A 17,484-nucleotide genomic window follows, 5' to 3' on the forward strand; every position below is an offset into this window, starting at 1 on the left:
AAAAGACAAGCCAATAAATGGGAGAAAATATTTGCAAATGACATATCCAATAAAGAGCATCTAGAATATATAAAGAATTTATACAACTCAACACCAAGAAAACAGATAATCTAACCAAAAAATGGGCAGAAGACATGAACAGACATTTCTCCAAAGAAGTCATACAGATGGCCAACACACACATGAAAAGATGCTCAACATCACTCATTATCAGGGAAATGCAAATCAAAACCACAATGAGATATCGCCTCACACCTGTCAGAATGGCTAAAATCAAAAACACTGAAAAGCAAGAGTTGGCGAGGATGTGGAGAAAAAGGAACCCTCTTGCTCTGTCAGTGGGAATGCAAACTGATGCAGCTACTGTGGAAAAGACATGGAGGTTCCTCAAAAAGTTAAAAACAGAACTACCCTACAATCCAGTAACTCCACAAAAACCCCAATTCAAAAAGATGTATGCACCCCTGTGTTAATCACAGCATTATTTACAATGGCCAAATTATGGAAGCAGCCCAAGTGTCCATCAATTGATGAATGGGTAAAGAATATGTGGTATATTTAAACAATGGAATATTAGTTAAAAAAAAAAGACTGAGATCTTGCCATTTGCAACAAAATGGATGGATCTAGAGGGCATAATACTAAGTGAAATAAGCTAACCAAAGAAAGACAAATACCATATGAGTTCACTTATTTGTGGAATTAAACAAGCAAAACAAAGCATCTGGCTGGCTCAGTCAGAAAAGCATGTGACTCTTGATCTTGGGGTCATGGGTTTGAGCCCCATGTTGGTGTTGGATTACTTAACTAAATAAATAAACTTAGAGGCTCCTCAGTAGCTCAGTCAGTTGAGCGTCCAACTTGATCTTACCTCAGGTCTTGATCTTGGGGTCATGAGTTCAAGCCCCAAGTTGGGCTCACACTAGACCTGGAGGCTACCTAAAAAAAAACAAAACAAAAAACCCCAGAAACACATGGCTCCTTCTAGAGACAAGAATTCGGTAGAAGGATGTATTTTCTGGCTAGGCAGTCACAATGCTATACTCCGGAAAGGAGAGAACCAATTTTTTAGTGGATAGAGAGCTGACCTCCCACAAATTAAACAGAAAAAAATATATATAAATAATGTGAATTTGCAGCTATCTCCTGTACCTTCCAAGCCTTTTCCCTAATTATTTGTTTTGACTCACCAGAATGGGTGGATGTGTCAGGATACTGTCCTTGGACTTGAGACGAGGGAACTTCCTCACCTGATTCTATCTGGGAAAAAGGAAAGGAGCAGGCAGGGTCTCCTTTTAAATAACTGCTTCCTTCCCTGTTTTGGTAAAAATACTTTTCAGACTGAGCAGTCACTAACTGCTGGCTTCTAGGGCTGTTGTTTTTTAACAAGGAAATTGAAAAGCTGAACCACTCTGCTCTTTGCTTGCCTGAGTGAGAGTCCGCTCCGGGGGGGGGGGGGGGCGGCAATAAAACCAGTTTTATGGAAGAAGCCATCTTTGTTAAAAACCAAACCCAAGTCTGGTGGAAGTCTCCACCAGCAGATTCAGCACCAACCACACTCTTCTCAAAGTCATTCAGCACAAGAGCCCCATGCACTCTCAGCCCAGAACGAGCCACAGCAACTCAAACTGTCCTACGTGTAGAATGTGGACTTCTGTGACTCAGGATGATCAGTGTTTTACACTAACAGCTGACTATCTACTCAGACCTAGTGACCCTGATCAAATCAGTCCACATAGATGGGGGTCTGGTTTACACAAAAAGGAGGGGATTGCTCACCATTCAAAAGAATTCATTCCCTACTATAAATTATTTTAACTGAACCTGACTCATGGTGCATTTAAACATACAGTGCGGTTCACAGTCAACTTGTCAAGGGTATAGCAATTATGTAAAGTGAGGCACCCTGTAATACTGTTAGGCCCTTAGCAACTCCCTGGGCTCCCAGGGCTCTGGGCAGCCCAGCTGTCACTTACCACAAACAGGTGGTGTGAAACAATAGCTCCACTGAGCCGACTCACTTTCCAAGCCCTCTAACGGCCAAGCTTCCAGCCAGAGAGTCCCCACGAGCGGCACCCATCCACACCAGCACCCACAGCCCATGGAGCCCTGGCCGCTCCTCCTGCTCCTTGGGCTCTGCTCAGGTAAGTGCCAGGGTCGAGGGGCTCTCCTATGACGCTGAAGCATTGGAAGCCCCCAGACCAGTACGTTGCTTGTCTGAGGGGAATACAGAGTGGTAGGGCTTTGTCAGCCTGAGGCAGTATACTCTGTCAGTTTCTCACTCCTGTTGGCTTGATTCGGTTTGTGGATAAAGATTTCTAATTTGTGTTATCCAATTAAAATAGGAGCTGCGGGCTCAAAGCCTGCAAAGTAGATGTGCGGGTCTCTGCCTCCATCAGTGCCTGGCATCGGACTTGCCCTTATGATCAGATTCAGCAGCCTTACCACCCTCCCGGAGCAGCTTTCATATCTGAACAACTGTAAGCACTTAGAGTGGCATCTTATAATTACAGACAATTTGGTTAACAAGTCCTTTTACTGCTCTGGGAGAATTCTGATAATGAAGAGATTGATTGACAGCTCCATGTGCTGGAAAGAGAATCCTATTAATAATTGTAACTAAACTCTTTCCGTGAGAGATTACATATTTGGTCTTTCTTTCTTTTTTTTTTTTTTTTAACTTCCAAAGTTAAAAACCAAAAGGCCCTATGAATGCGTTTCTGCCTACTTTTTTACCATATGTAAGTTTGGGTTTGAAATGAAACTATAAAACCTTGCATAGCCCTTGACCTGCATTCACCTCTGGAATGTGTCACAACACAGCAGCTGAAACGCTAGCCTTGATCCCAAACTTCCGGTAGGGGGAAGTAGGAGATGCTTGCTGATTGCTTCACATAAAAGTTTACTGGTGATATCATCCCAGTGGAGAAACGAGACGGCTGACATTCTGTGATTTCTCTTTTCCAATATTGCTCCGACAAACACAGGCCTTCTGGGCAACAATGGTAAAAAGCTTTATTATTCATGTTTTTCAACAGCAGAATTCAGGGAAATTGCCTGAGCTCTGATAAATTCCAGTCTGCGGGACTTGGACTTGATCCAACCCAAACTGGCCTGGTGGTGATAGCGTTGGTGACGGTGGTGCAGTGGGGTGTGCCACATGCGTGCGTGTGTGTGTGTGTGTGTGTGTAAGCGTGTATGTGCCTGCAAATGCTACACTCAATGAAAATTCTTAAGTGATATGCTTCCATGTGAAAATCCTCAGGTGATCTCTTAGGATACCAAAGACCCCTGAAAATGCGTGTTTACCCATCTAAAACAGCATGTGATATATATTTAGATCAAACCTAGAATTTCCTGGTATCAGTTCACATAGGAGTTCAGAGAAATTCAGAGCTAGATGAGGCAAGGCCCACAACTTAAATTTGTTATTATAGGGAAACTGAGGCTGAAAGACATGAACTGACCTGCCTGAGGTCACCTAATTTATAAAGGTTGGAATGAGATCAATCGGAGACTGTTTATTGTGGGCCTCATTAGAAAACACAGCCTGCAAGTGTCAAAGGTAGCAAGAGATACGGCACCACGTTGAGACGAGAATTACCTAAAGTGACTAGTAACATTTCAGAACTCCTTTTGCCCAATCCATCGTACTGTTCCTCCATAAAAACTGCAAATTGAGGGGCACCTGGGTGGTTTAGTCGGTTGTCTGACTTCAGCTGAGGTCATCATGATCTCACAGTTCCCGGGTTTGAATCCTGCATCGGGCTCCGCGCGGACAGCCTCGAGCCTGTTTCAGATTCTGTCTCCCTCTCTCTCTGCCCCTCCTCTGCTCATGCTCTCTCTCTCTCTCTCTCAAAAATAAATAAGCATTAAAAAAATTTTTTTTAAATGCAAATCGACCCAGTAGAGTACAAAAAGAACACTTGGAAATTATGGCTAGGTTCCCCTAGTTAGAATCAGTTCTTTGTGGCCAAAATTCTCATTCACATCAGGGACATAATGATCTCTGTTCTACTTACATAGCACCTTTCATCACAACCTTTTCCTCTCTTCCGTCTCCAGAATCCCAAGTACTTCACTGCCACTTTTCTTACGCCGTATTACTTTGCAACTTGTTCCTAGCTCTTTGGGTAAATGACAAATGTCAATCTTCATGAGGGTAGAAAGACAAGATTCGCATAATTCATCTCTGAATATCTCAAAGCTCTTAAAACAATGCTTTGCATATAGTAAGTGCTCAACAAATAATGAATGAATTAATGTTACTAACATCTGAATACAGATTACCCCTATGATTTTGCTGAAAAGAAAGACTTTGACATTATTTCTTTGTGTGTATGTTTATTAATTTATACCCTGTCTTTTTAAGAAAGTATCTACTGTGATTCATTGATTCCATGAAGAACTGGTCCAATTAATTATACAGACCACATTGGAGCTGGGAACAGAATCACAGAATTCTGACTTCAAGTCCTGTATGTTTTCTATTACTCCACCCTGCTTTGGGCAGGAAAAAAAGAAACAAACAATGAACCCAATTTAAGAAATGGAGACCTCCTTAGAAATTCCTTAGAAATGCATTACGGAAAGAACAAGGTTCCTTGTTATTAGTGAGACTGAGAGAGGAAGAAGCGAATGTCACTGGAATGCTGACCAGGCCTGTCTCCCAGTCCTTGCCTTCTCCCCAGTGGACCATAGAGTTGGCCTGCATAGTTTTCCTGCTACATAATGTAGACCATCTGCTCTATCTGTTGCTTTCTAGTATGGTCTTCCCGTCAAAGGGGAATAAACAGTCACTTAAAGATAAGCAGCCCGGCCAGTGCCAAAGCAATAGCTTCACACTCTGTAGCCAAGGCACTCAGTGACCCATGACAGTGCCCTACCCATGAGCCAGGAGGGGCCCAGGAGAGACGGGTGTGGAAGACAGGGCATTGCTGTGTCCCAGGTGCTCAATGGGGTGACAGGAAAAACTGGGTCTTTGGACAACACGCTCCCTTGAAGGGTCCTTGAATGCAAGTGGTTTGGGTGAGGCGTTGTGTTTAAGTGCTGCATGGACGCTTTGGGATTCAGAAAATTGGGGAAACTAGAAATGAGGTAGGCTAGGTCAGAGGTTCCATACATAGAATCCGGGAAGGTCATAATGAAGACATTTAACAAGCTACGCGGAAAGCTTCAAAAATCCAAATGGAAAAGATACATTCACCCTAAGGGAGGTGACAAAGAGCACAGACCCTGGGGTCAGATTGCCTGCATTTATAATCCCACTTCCAACCAGCTGGGAACCATGAACACATACTTCGACTGTCCGAATGTCCATTTTCTCACTCGTAAACTAGGGGTAAAGACTTATCTCATAGGATTATTATAAGGATTCAATAAGGTAATACAAATACAGGGCCTTCAATGAAGCTTTCCTAACAAAATACACATTTTTGTGGGGATGAACGTGTTTCGACTCATTGTGTGACATTGGTTATTTCAAGCTGGTCCAAAGTTCTGGGTGAGAAATAGTGGTGGAGAGCATGGTCGCTGGGCTTGAGTCCTGGCTCCACCGTTTATGAAATCTGGACAACTCACTCAACCTCCCTATGGTTCAATTTCCTCCTCTGTAAAGTGAAGACAAGAACCGTGCCTACCCCACCCAGTTACGAGAAAAGAAAGAGTCAATACGTATAAAGCGTGTCTGCCACATAACAAATTGGATACGCTAGTTATTTTTATTAATAAAAATAGAAAGGTAATTGGTTAACTTAACAGTTATTTGGTTGACAAACTCTTTCAAACCTAGGATTCAAGGAGAAAAACAATAAAGAAAAATAATGACCTGTCTTAGAGGCAAGAGGTTAACATTACTGGGGACAAGGGAAAGCCTCTCACTCATGCGATTTTTGAAGTTGTCACGGCCCAGGGAAAAGGTATGGTGGCTTCAGGAATAACCTGCGGAAAGGGGAGATCTGCTTACATGAATTAGGGCAAATGGATCATGTGTCTGCTTCCTCTCCTGACCCTGAACAGGCAATCCCCAATCCACGTAAGGCTGGAGTTACAAAGATCCTTCATAAGGCACTTGTTGGAATTTGGAACGCTTTTTCTCATGGTTAGAACGGTGGGTGCATTCGTGCACTTTCTAAGACAGCCCACGGCACACTCGTGACCTCACGAGTCAGTGCAGGAGCACAGCGCAGAATGACAGGGCTCCTTCCAAGCCCCACCCCAGCCACAGGACCTTGGACAAGTCTTCCAGCCTCTCAGATCTCACGTGAGAATGACCATCTGCCTGCCTCGTCGCAGGCTGGTGAGAACTGCATAACATTGGATATAGAAAAGCTGTGGGGTCCAAGAGTAGTAGATACTATTTTTCACCCACCTGAGGGAAAATGCAGTAAAGATTCCTAAGAAGTCACTCGTGCTCCAGACAGGAGGAGCTCCAAACCCAGGTCAGAAAAGCACGTGGTGTTTACTTAATATTAAGTTAACAGGGACACGGACCCACCAGCAGTTAATTTTTTTAATTACAAGAAAAAACACACTACATAGAATTTGCCACAGGAAAATACACATCACATAAAACTACCATTTGGAGTGTGTGATTTAGTGACATTTAGTACATTCAGTGTTGTGCAACCGTCACTGCTATCTAGTTCCAGAACGTTTTCGTCACCCCAAAAGGAAACCCTGTACCCATCGGCAGTTACTCTCGCTTCCCCTGTCTCCTCAGCCCCTGCTAACCACTGATCTGCTAGCTCTACGGATTTACCTCTTCTGGATATTTCATATCAATGGAATCACACACTATGTGCCCCTTTGTGTCCAATTTCTTTCACTTAGCACGTTTTCAGGGCTCAACCATGTTGTACCATGAGTCAACTCTTCATTCATTTTTATGGGTGAATAATATTCCACCGCATGTATATGGCGCAATTTGTTCATCCGCTTTATGTGCTGATGGGCATTCAGGTTGTTTCCATCTTTTGGCTATTATGTATAACGCTGCCGTGAACACTGGTGCATGAGTTTTTGTGCACCAAGTTGTGTGGCCAGTTCTTTGAGGGATACACATACGAGTGGCATCACTAGGTCACAGGGTCACTCTGCATGCACCTCGTGTGAAGAACCGCCAAACGCTCTCCCACGGTGGCTGCACCGTGCCCCAATCTCACCAACACTCACCGTCTTCAGTTCTGTGAATGGCGGCCATTCCAGCGGGTATGAACCAGCATCAATTTTCGGCTGTTCAGCACATCATGAGATCTGACGCCAGCCAACCTGAGATTTCATCGCCCCATGAGTAGTCTCTGAAATACGAAGATGGGCTTTTGTGTGGACTTGTCTTCTTGTGTGTGCGCAGCGACAAGCCTGATTCAGCCAGAGGCTGTATTAAGGAATGTCATCTGCTCAGAGCACAAGTGTCAGGATAATCTGGCACACCCCACCAGGGAAGGGACCGCACCAGCAGCTGCGATTGGAAAAGAACTTAGGGCAATAGAAGCTGCACTGGGAGCCCTTCAACAAGGGGGCCTGTGTGCCTTCCATTAGCTGGTCACGCCTCAGTTACTTATGCGAGTGTTTGTAGAGGGCGGGGAGCAGAATCTGACAGTGTGTGTGTCATTTGCTGTCTCAGCTGGCCTCGTTCTAGGCTCCGAACATGAGACCCGCCTGGTGGCAAAGCTGTTTGAAGATTACAACAGTGTGGTTCGGCCCGTGGAAGACCACCGCCAGGTTGTGGAGGTCACCGTGGGTCTGCAGCTGATACAGCTCATCAACGTGGTGAGACAGCCGCACTCTGGGCTCCCCGCCCCTCTCACCCTGCAGCACCCTCCCCCCTCCTCCCGTCCTTACCCCTAAAGATGGGGTCTTCTCTTTTTTCAGGATGAAGTAAATCAGATTGTGACAACCAATGTGCGACTGAAACAGGTATTCAGCTAGATAACTGCATTGATGCTGCTGGTAATCACCCCGGAATTTAACCTGAGCCCAAAGGGAATCAATCTGGGTAACACGGTTTACATACCAACATCGTGGAAGTATAAATATTTTGGTGTAGTGAGATTATGGGTCGTATTTGTTGGTATGTGTGTGTTTGTTTTTTACTTCGTGTTTTGTGTTTGTATATTAGTTTGCTAGGCCACCTATCATAAACAAAGCCACAAACGAGGTGGCTCAAACAAGAGAAATTTATTCTCTTGCAGCTCTTGAGGCCAAACGTCCAAAGTCAAGGTATCAGCAGAACTGGTTCCGTCTGAGGGCTGTGAGGGACGAACTGCTCCAGGCCTGTCTCTTTTGCGTGTAGTTGGCCAACGTCATGTTCACATGGCATTCTTCTTGAAAATGTTTGCCTTCCCATGTCCCCTTCTTTAAGGACACCAGTTGTGTTGCATTAGAGCCTCTCTTAAGCACCTAATTCTAACCTAATTAGACCCTATCTCCAAATGAAGTTATATTATGAGGTACTGGAAACTGGGGTTTCAACACGTGAATTCTGGGGGAGACGCAGTTCAGGTCATAACACTGTGTCATCTGAATTTGCTACGCTGGGCATTTATTACTTTTATAAGGTAGGAAAGAAATATACCATTTTTATAAAATGATGTTGCCTGCTTGGGGGAAATGTTTACCAGAAGGTCATGCTCCTTTCCTGGGGTGGGCAGGATGGTATGGGAGACGGGCTACCCTGAAGTACCTTTGTTTTCTCATCTGTAAAATGGGGCCAATAATTGCTCTTCCCTCAGAGGACTATTGTGAAGACCACGAGATGAATATGGGTAAAATGCTTGTAATAGTGTCTACATGTAGTCAGTACCATAGAGGCGTTTGGTGTTATCGTTTACTAACGTGCAAGCTGAATTCTGAATCAAACCTCTTTTACTGGAGCACAACTCCTGTCCACATCTGAACTATCATACCCATCAGAACTCTTAGGTTTTTGAAAAATGTGTTTAGCTCTTTTTATTAGCAAAATGTCATCTCCATGTTTTAGCAATGGGTAGACTACAACCTAAAATGGAATCCAGAGGACTATGGTGGCGTGAAAAAAATTCACATTCCTTCGGAAAAGATCTGGCGCCCAGACCTCGTTCTCTATAACAAGTAAGCAAAACAGACGGGCTGGGGAGGGCGACATTCCTGGGGCAGGTGGAGCCCAAGCCCTATTGGAAGGGCTGCTACTCTCAGTATGCTTCTCACCACTGTTCACATTAAATAACCCTTAAAAACCAAGAGCCAAGTTGACATGCTAGGGGTGCCATATGGTGTCTCATGTTATGAATAGAAACAATTATCAGAGCCAAATTGAATCAGGGCTGTGGGGTGGGGGACATTTAATCCCTGAGAGCTCCTGAAGGGTGTAGGGCAGCCATCCAAGGAACCCAAATTCATATAATTGAGTTCCTTGGAATTAAATGTCCTTCCTACCAATAGGTCTGAACCTCCCGGGGTTGTTATCCATCACGTCGTCACGGCTTCCCAGGGCGTCGCGTGCTGCTGATGGCCTGGGATGCCTGCGTAGCCCATCCACCGGGCTCCGTGACAGACTGCATGTTGTGAAATTATAATGTGATTCAAGACACTCTGGTTTAATGACAGGTTCATTATCATACGCCCTTCATTTGTCAGGGAACGTTCGTTTCAAAGAGCATCCTTCCCAGGCAGGAGCATTCACCATCGGCCGAGAGGATGTGCGGCCTGACATTCTACAGCATGTGTCTGTGTGAGCAGGCTGTGCCTTCTCGCAGATTGACCAGGGAGGGCGGCAGGGGCTTGTGAATGGAAATGACACCCTCATTTATGGCTGGCCCTCCTACTTTGATTTTCTACTACATATTTCCCAGTGGCACCTGAGATTCAAGCTTGAGCCAAATTATCCAATCATTTGTGTAACCTTTTCGGACAAATACGCTGATGGAGCAGAGTGTCTTGTGTTAGTCAGTTTTCTCGTTCAGCAAGAATCTAAGAGTAGCCATTAAAATCTGCTCCTCCTTTTGACAAACTCGCTCGGGAACACCCTGGTAGGGGGAGAACCCTGTTTTACTTATCTCTATCTATAGAGATGGACCCAGATGACCCTGTGGCCCTCTGCTCTTTGGGTCTCTTTGGGGAAGGTCCAAAACTGCATAGTTTTCTGGATAGAGCCCTACCTCCATCCCAAGGAAAAATCAGTGGGAAGAAAATCTCTTGGTTAATGAAGTGAGACTCCAATATATGCCATATGTCCCCGAAAGCCCACCAAGGCAGACCCCACCCACTTGTTCAACATCTATTCTAAATGCCTTTGGCCAAGGCCCTAGGACACAGGCCATTTGGGGTCAAGTGGACTGCCCACTGAATGAGGCCTGCAGAAGTGGCTCGTTATTTTTTAATATCTACCATGTTGGATTTTTGTAGTGAGAAATTAGTGCCAACTTTCGGAAATTTAAAAATATCACATTGAACTCTGGAGTTTTAGTCTCTCTAGAAAAATCCAACATTCAAAAATATGGAAACTTTGTATTAAAAAATCTAGATTTCCCGCTTCCGAGGAAAAATTCAAATATCTGGCAGTTTTGGGCCTTCACTCACACAAGGAAGCCACAGCAAAGCGGAGTGTCACCTTCTTTAGAGGAGAGAGGGCTCTCCCCTGCTCTTACCGCCTTCCTCACCTGCCTGGCCATGGAGGCATCTGGGTTTGTAGCCCCACCCTATCGAGTTCTAAATAGTTCTGAAAGAGGTAACAGAGCCCTTCTTAACCTGCTTACCACAGTAACGAGCCACTGGACCTGTTTTTATTTTAAATTCCTGTTTTTTTCCCCCAGTTAACTTTCAAGATATATTGGGGGAGGAATAGATGGAAATTAACATTACAAATACTACTGAGGACCGGGAAGGAAAAAAAAATCGGGTATACAGTGTTACCTGTTATTTCCTTAAAACTAGATTCCTAGGTTCTTCCCCAGATATTCTGATTTAGTGCTTCAGATGGTGTTCGGAAACCTGTATTTTAAACAAGCACCCCAGCGATTCTATTATCAGACAAACCTGGGAAACACTGCTATGGATAAAAAGTGACACTGTCCCAGTGAAAGCGTCTATAATTAGCACCTGAATAATTAACAGCTGTCTCCTGCTAACATCCCCGAGCAGAACTGAAGGCTCATCCGTCACTTGGAGTCATGTTCCTCTTTGATCCCAATTGCAGTGCAGATGGTGACTTTGCCATTGTCAAGTTCACCAAAGTGCTCCTGGACTACACTGGCCACATCACGTGGACGCCTCCAGCCATCTTCAAAAGCTACTGTGAGATCATCGTCACCCACTTTCCCTTTGATGAACAGAACTGCAGCATGAAGCTGGGTACCTGGACCTACGATGGCTCTGTGGTGGCCATCAACCCGGTAGGTGCTGCCCTCGTGTGATGCGGCTGGTCTCAGGAAACGCGTAATTCAGGTGTCCAACTCTGCGCCTCCAGAGTCACAGGCTCTCAGCGCCCATTTGAACTTTGGGATCGTCCAGTTCAGTGATTCTCGATACGGGGACGGTTCTTGATGTGTGCCCATGAGTACCACCTGGAAGCTTATGTAAATTCCTATGCCCAGGCTCCGTCCTAGGAATTTTGGCTTAATCGGTCTGGGGTGGGACTAAGGCACCAATATGTTTTGAAGTTCCCAGGTGACTTGAATGTGTAGTCAACATGGAGGATCCCAATAGTCCCAGCCCCCTTATTTTACAGGAAAGGACTCTATGGCCCCAAACCGGAAGTGGCCCTCGTGGGTCCTGTCCGGGGTACACGACAGCACCGCCTCCTGTTGCTTTATTACAGCTGATTTTGAAACCCACCCCTCCTCAGGGTGATGTGGCTGGGTTTTCAAAGTTTCATTTCATCTTCTCAGGAAAGCGACCAACCAGACCTAAGCAACTTCATGGAAAGCGGAGAATGGGTGATCAAGGAGTCCCGAGGCTGGAAGCACTGGGTGTTCTACGCCTGCTGCCCCTCCACCCCCTACCTGGACATCACCTACCACTTCGTCATGCAGCGCCTGCCCCTCTACTTCATCGTCAACGTCATCATTCCCTGCCTGCTCTTCTCCTTCCTAACCGGCCTGGTGTTCTACCTGCCCACAGACTCAGGTGGGTGCAGGTGCCTTGGCTGCTGATGCAGGCAGATCTTGTGCCGCTATTTTGGGGAAAACCAGAAATAATTATGGGCTAACAAACAAGGATGAGCAGACAGGCCCAAATCATCATCGCTGGGAGGATGCATTTACTGAGAGGCCACGTTCAGTGGTGAGTCACGGGTGGGGGGAGCTCACGGCTAGAGCAGACTATGGAGAAGGCAGAGAGTTGACCGTGACCCTGGAGGTGCACAGACACAGCTCAGTGTAGTTAAAGCGAATAACCATCAATGCTTACTTGCTGAATACCTACTGTGTGCCCAGAGACATCCTGGGTAAGGCTTGGGTCACCCCTCATGCCACTTCCCCTGTGAAGCCACTTGCTATATCCTGACCAAGCCAGGTCTTGCCTCTTTAAAAAAAAAAAAAAAAAATTACGTTTATTTATTTTTTTTTTTTTTGAGAGAGAGACAGAGTATGAGTGGGCAGGGGCAGAGAGAGAGGAAGACAGAATCGGAAGCAGGCTCCAGGCTCCAAGCTGTCAGCACAGAGCCCAACGCGGGGCTTGAACTCACGAACCGTGAGATTGTGACCTAAGCCGAAGTTGGACGCTCAACCAACCGAGCCACCCAGGCGCTCCCAGGTCTTGCCTCTTTTGCTCACCGCTTGCCATTTGAAAATCGCTTTTGCATGTCTGTTTTCCAGGTGGCACTATCTTTACACACACGACCATACTTCCCAAGTGGCAATTCTTTCTCACATATCAGCCTGGACAACTTCCTTATTTCCTACTGAGTGATCACATCTGTGACATAATTTCAACAAACACCAACAATCCCCAGAAAAGGGGAAGAGGGCACACAAGTGCCTGTGAGAAGTCACTGCTCATAAACAATTTAGGGCAGACAAGTGGGGACAAAGAAAGGATACAGACAGTCCTCAAACTTATGACAGGGAACAATTATATCAAAATGATAAACACAAATAAACACACACACACACACACACACAAAGTCTAAGTCTAACTTTATAACAAGGGGAAAAAAAGATTATGAATTCACTCATTTGACATGTATTTGTTGAACAATTGTTATGTGGCACGGATACAGTAGAGAATAAGGCAGAACTTGTCCCACAGAATGCCCGTTGTTCTTATGACTGTACTTATTTTTAAACAAATGATCACAAACACAATTTGTTTTTGACTTTCTAACAAATTAAGCTTCTTAAAGTGAAGAGACTACTAGTTAGGGCAATATGGAAACTAGTCAGAATCTCTATATGTGCGATGGTTTATGCTTGAAAAGCATGCAGAACAGTGAAAATGCTTGGTAAATGTTAGCTATTATCATTATTACTCAAGGAATCTGATGTAACTTGATCAATTTTCATATTTACATCTTCTTTTTCGCAAAAAATTACCTATCTTTATTTTAGTTTATTTATTTTAAGAGAGAGAAAGAGTGAGCATGAGCAGGGGAGGGGCAGAGAGAGGGAAAGAGAGGATTCCCAGAAAGCTTAGTGCTATCAGCTCACAAACTGTGAGATTATGACCGGAGCCGAAACCAAGAGTCAAATGTTCAACCGACGGAGCCACCCAGGTGCCCCCTCTTTTTCACTTTTAAAGACTTTCCTACCCACTCGGTAGACTTCTTCTCACTAGGTGGAATCGATCATTTCTTGTTTGCATCCACTCCATTTCCTGTATATACTCCTAGCATCTGGAAGCATCCAGTATGGGAAAAAGCTCCATACTGGAGAACGGGACAACACAAGGGTCTCCCGAGACACAGCAAGACCAGCCCAAGGGAAGTCCCTTCCAAAGGCTCTCGAGCTGCCTCCGAGGCCGTCAGTCCCCACAAAAATATTCCAGGGCCATTCAGTCCCCCACCCTCCTGGCTTGCCATACCGAGACTCGAACGGGGAATTATCCACCCTGAAATGATAGGATCTGGTGAGAAGAGGTCGGGGCAGGGGAACCCCTGGTCCCTTGATATGAAAGACAAAACAAGAAGAAAACCAAACTGTCCTCTAAATGAATGTGCAAAGTTCACTGGTTTTGTCCTTTTCTCGGTTTTGGTCTTGCAGCCCCCTCCCATACCGAGAAAAGTACGCATGCGCTCCTGGGTTGCCCATCCACCTGCTGGGTCACGAGTAGGTCAGACCGTGGCTCAGCTTTGTGAGGTTGATGATAGTCTGTTGCAGACAGAAAAACTGCCACCTGGAGTCTAGCTTGTCACTCAGCTTGGTGTACCTGGCTCCCTGAGTTCCACCAAGCAGTGGAATGCTGGGACAGGAGACAAAGCAGCCCTCGGCTGCTTGGTGGCCTCTAGTGGAAGTGTCTGTCACTTGCCATGGTCAGTAGAGCTAAGGTGCTAAGGTCCCAGAGGATGAAATTCTGCCCCCCAAATGTCCCCAGCTGTATGCGGGTCACATGGTTCCCACCCCCTGGGTTTTGTGGCGTATTAGTCTGCTACAGCTGCCCTAATAAAGTGCCACAGACCGGGTGGCTGAAACAACAGGAATTTTGTCCACACAGTCCTGGAGGTCACGGTGTCGGCAGGTCTGGTTTCCTCTAGGCTTCTCTCCTTGGCTTGTGGATGGCCGTCTCCTCCCTGTGGCTTCACCTGGTCTTTCCCCTCTGTGTGTGTCCGTGCCCTAATCTCCTTTTTTTTTTTTTTAAAGTTTATTTTGAGAGCGATAGCACAAGTGGGGGAGGGGCAGAGAGAGAAAGAGAGGGAGAGAGAGGGGATCCCAAGCAGGCTCCACACCGTCAGCGCAGAGCCAGATGCGGGGCTCGAACTCACGCACCACGAGATCGTGACCTGAGCAGGAGTCAGATGCTTCACCGGCGGAGCCACCCAGGTGCTCCCCAATCTCCCTTTCTTCTTAGGACACCAGTCATTGGAGGAGCGCCCTCCCTGATGAACTCATGTTGACTTAATTGCCTCTTTACAGGCCTCATCGACAAATACTGCCACTGAGGCCATGAGGCTTAGGACTTCCATGCAGAAAACCAAAGAGAACAATTCAGCCCATAACCAGTGAATGGGTTGTATTTCTTTTTCATTCCGTGCAGGAGAGAAGATGACTCTGAGCATCTCTGTCCTGCTGTCCTTGACCGTGTTCCTCCTGGTCATCGTGGAGCTAATCCCTTCCACCTCCAGTGCCGTGCCCTTGATTGGGAAATACATGCTGTTCACCATGGTGTTTGTCATCGCGTCCATCATCATCACGGTCATTGTCATCAACACACACCACCGCTCCCCCAGCACCCACGTCATGCCCGACTGGGTACGCAAGGTGAGCGAGCGAGGGCCCTGCCACCCCCCCCCCCCGCCCCCGCGTGGGGCAGCACTGCCCTCACGAACGTCTCTCCCTCCACTTGGCTGGTGGAATTCTGGCTGATGCATGTGGGCCCTTAGGAACTGTCCTTTCCGGGGATTTTTAGAGGATTTCCGGAAGAAACTTTCTTTTAGCCTCTTTCTAGGGATAAGTAATTCCTATAGCCTTCCCATACACAGAAGAAAAACAGAATTAACAAAGCCCACTCCAAATTCACGTTTAAAGAGTCTCTTTGATTAGAGAAGGTGAATATATCACTTTTTACTCAGAATCTGTGAAATTCCTGAGGTTTCTGTTTGTATGTCTCCCAATCTGTGAACAGACTGCTTATTTTTTGCTGGTCAAATCATCTGCTGAGAATAGAATAAGGGCTAGAGATAGAGAGGATGCTTGACAAGAAATTGTCAAAAAGTGAGTTTTCGTGAGGAACTTGGTCTCAGGTATTTGCATTATTGAAATTTAAAAAGTGTTAGCATTTCAAGTATGTCAGTTTTTAGGTAAAACTTCACAGAGACACTGACGTCAGGGTGTTTTCTGCAGAATGCAAAAGATTTGTCATGAATTAACAGAGAAACTACTGCTTGCAATGTATTCTTTTGGGAGGACAATCAGTCCCTGTATCTATAAAGACTTACGTGACTCCTGGCAACGCCCATGTTGCATTTCTTCAGGAATAAGAAATGGGGAGAAGAAAACACTGTGGCTGTTTTGGAGGCTGGACCCTCATATATTTTTTTAGCCAGAAGGGCTTTTCCTTTAATCATATTATCCAACTAACACAAGGCTTTGAAGGAAGCCGTTTCCTTGAAGGCTGGAAGCTTAAACTTCATTGGTTTCTCGAGCCCAACAGCTGCGCACGGGCTCCCTCCCGTGGTGAACTGTTCACATGACAAAATCAGCTCTATTAACCATAGTCATTTGACAGGCCACGGGGTAAGTCTGAAGGAAATTTTGAGAAAATCTAGTATCGTCCTTGTGTTTTAAGGACAAAGACCCTAAGGTCCAGCGAAGCTGACTGATTTGCCTAAAGTCACACGGCTAATTCAAAGTCAGAGTTTGATACTTGTACTACTGGCGTTAATTCATGCATGGATTTCTTTTTCGTGTTAGGTTTTTATCGACACTATCCCAAATATCATGTTCTTCTCCACAATGAAAAGACCATCCAGAGAAAAACAAGACAAAAAGATTTTTACGGAAGACATTGATATTTCTGACATTTCTGGGAAGCCGGGGCCTCCACCCATGGGCTTCCACTCTCCCCTGATCAAACACCCCGAGGTAAAAAGTGCCATTGAAGGAGTCAAATACATCGCAGAGACCATGAAGTCAGACCAGGAGTCCAATAACGTAAGCTTCGTGACTTGAAACCCACACCTCCGGGTTTAAATGATCCAATACGTGAACACAGATGGATGGGTTTGTCCTGAGGAGTAGGCTGGCATTCAAGAGGCAGCATTGGTGACGACCTCTAAGCCACCTTAGTGGGCCAACACATTGTGAATAATCTATTCGAATAATAAAGACCACAATGCCAGCCAAGGGATGTTACGGGCTTTGAGTGGGCCATAATTGATGCATAGCATGAACATGGTGAGTCCAAAAGCCATCGTAAGGAAATTCTAACACTTTTCTCTCTCCCAGGCGGCTGAGGAATGGAAGTATGTTGCAATGGTGATGGACCACATTCTCCTTGGAGTCTTCATGCTTGTCTGTATCATTGGAACCCTGGCTGTGTTTGCAGGTCGGCTCATTGAATTAAATCAGCAAGGATGAGCAGAGCTGAGGCCACCTCTGCTCCCAGCACCAGGCAGAGCAGGGAAAGGCAGGGAAGACAGGAAGACTTGTCTATTTTGATACAGCTCACTTATCAAACATCTCATTTTCTGTATTTATGATTAATGATAATGATTCGTATTTACATAAGGTTATGGCCTCAAGTATTTTCACATCATTTCTCCCTTTAGTCCTGCTCTGGCTGCCTGGAGAGTGAAACCATTTTTAGTAAATGAAATGGGGTCACTGATGAGACATATTCACGTCCAAAGGCGTC

The 17,484-nt window shown here is 45.6% G+C and overlaps 1 protein-coding gene across 1 annotated transcript; it reads left to right on the top strand.

Annotated features, from left to right (window-relative positions):
- The first annotated feature begins 2,101 nt into the window (after positions 1–2,101).
- On the top strand, positions 2,102–17,207 carry CHRNA1 (cholinergic receptor nicotinic alpha 1 subunit). Its single transcript, XM_047085105.1, has 9 exons — positions 2,102–2,144; positions 7,625–7,770; positions 7,873–7,917; positions 8,981–9,090; positions 11,174–11,369; positions 11,865–12,102; positions 15,166–15,389; positions 16,542–16,781; positions 17,076–17,207. Exons 1-9 carry the CDS (start codon positions 2,102–2,104, stop codon positions 17,205–17,207), a joined length of 1,374 nt encoding a protein of 457 aa, XP_046941061.1.
- Positions 17,208–17,484: the final 277 nt, after the last annotated feature.

Source organism: Lynx rufus, unplaced genomic scaffold (genome assembly GCF_022079265.1).
Source record: "Lynx rufus isolate CCGP_SWC_20201006 ecotype Redwood Valley unplaced genomic scaffold, mLynRuf1.p SCAF_2, whole genome shotgun sequence".
In the NCBI taxonomy this organism is placed as follows: Eukaryota; Metazoa; Chordata; class Mammalia; order Carnivora; family Felidae; genus Lynx; species Lynx rufus.

Excerpts from the sequence above, each read along its gene's own strand:
- CHRNA1 (XM_047085105.1), top strand. The coding sequence starts at position 2,102 with ATGGAGCCCTGGCCGCTCCTCCTGCTCCTTGGGCTCTGCTCAG. Across the intron at positions 2,145-7,624 it reads GCTCCTTGGGCTCTGCTCAG|CTGGCCTCGTTCTAGGCTCC; the intron begins GTAAGTGCCAGG and ends TTGCTGTCTCAG. Across the intron at positions 9,091-11,173 it reads GACCTCGTTCTCTATAACAA|TGCAGATGGTGACTTTGCCA; the intron begins GTAAGCAAAACA and ends TCCCAATTGCAG.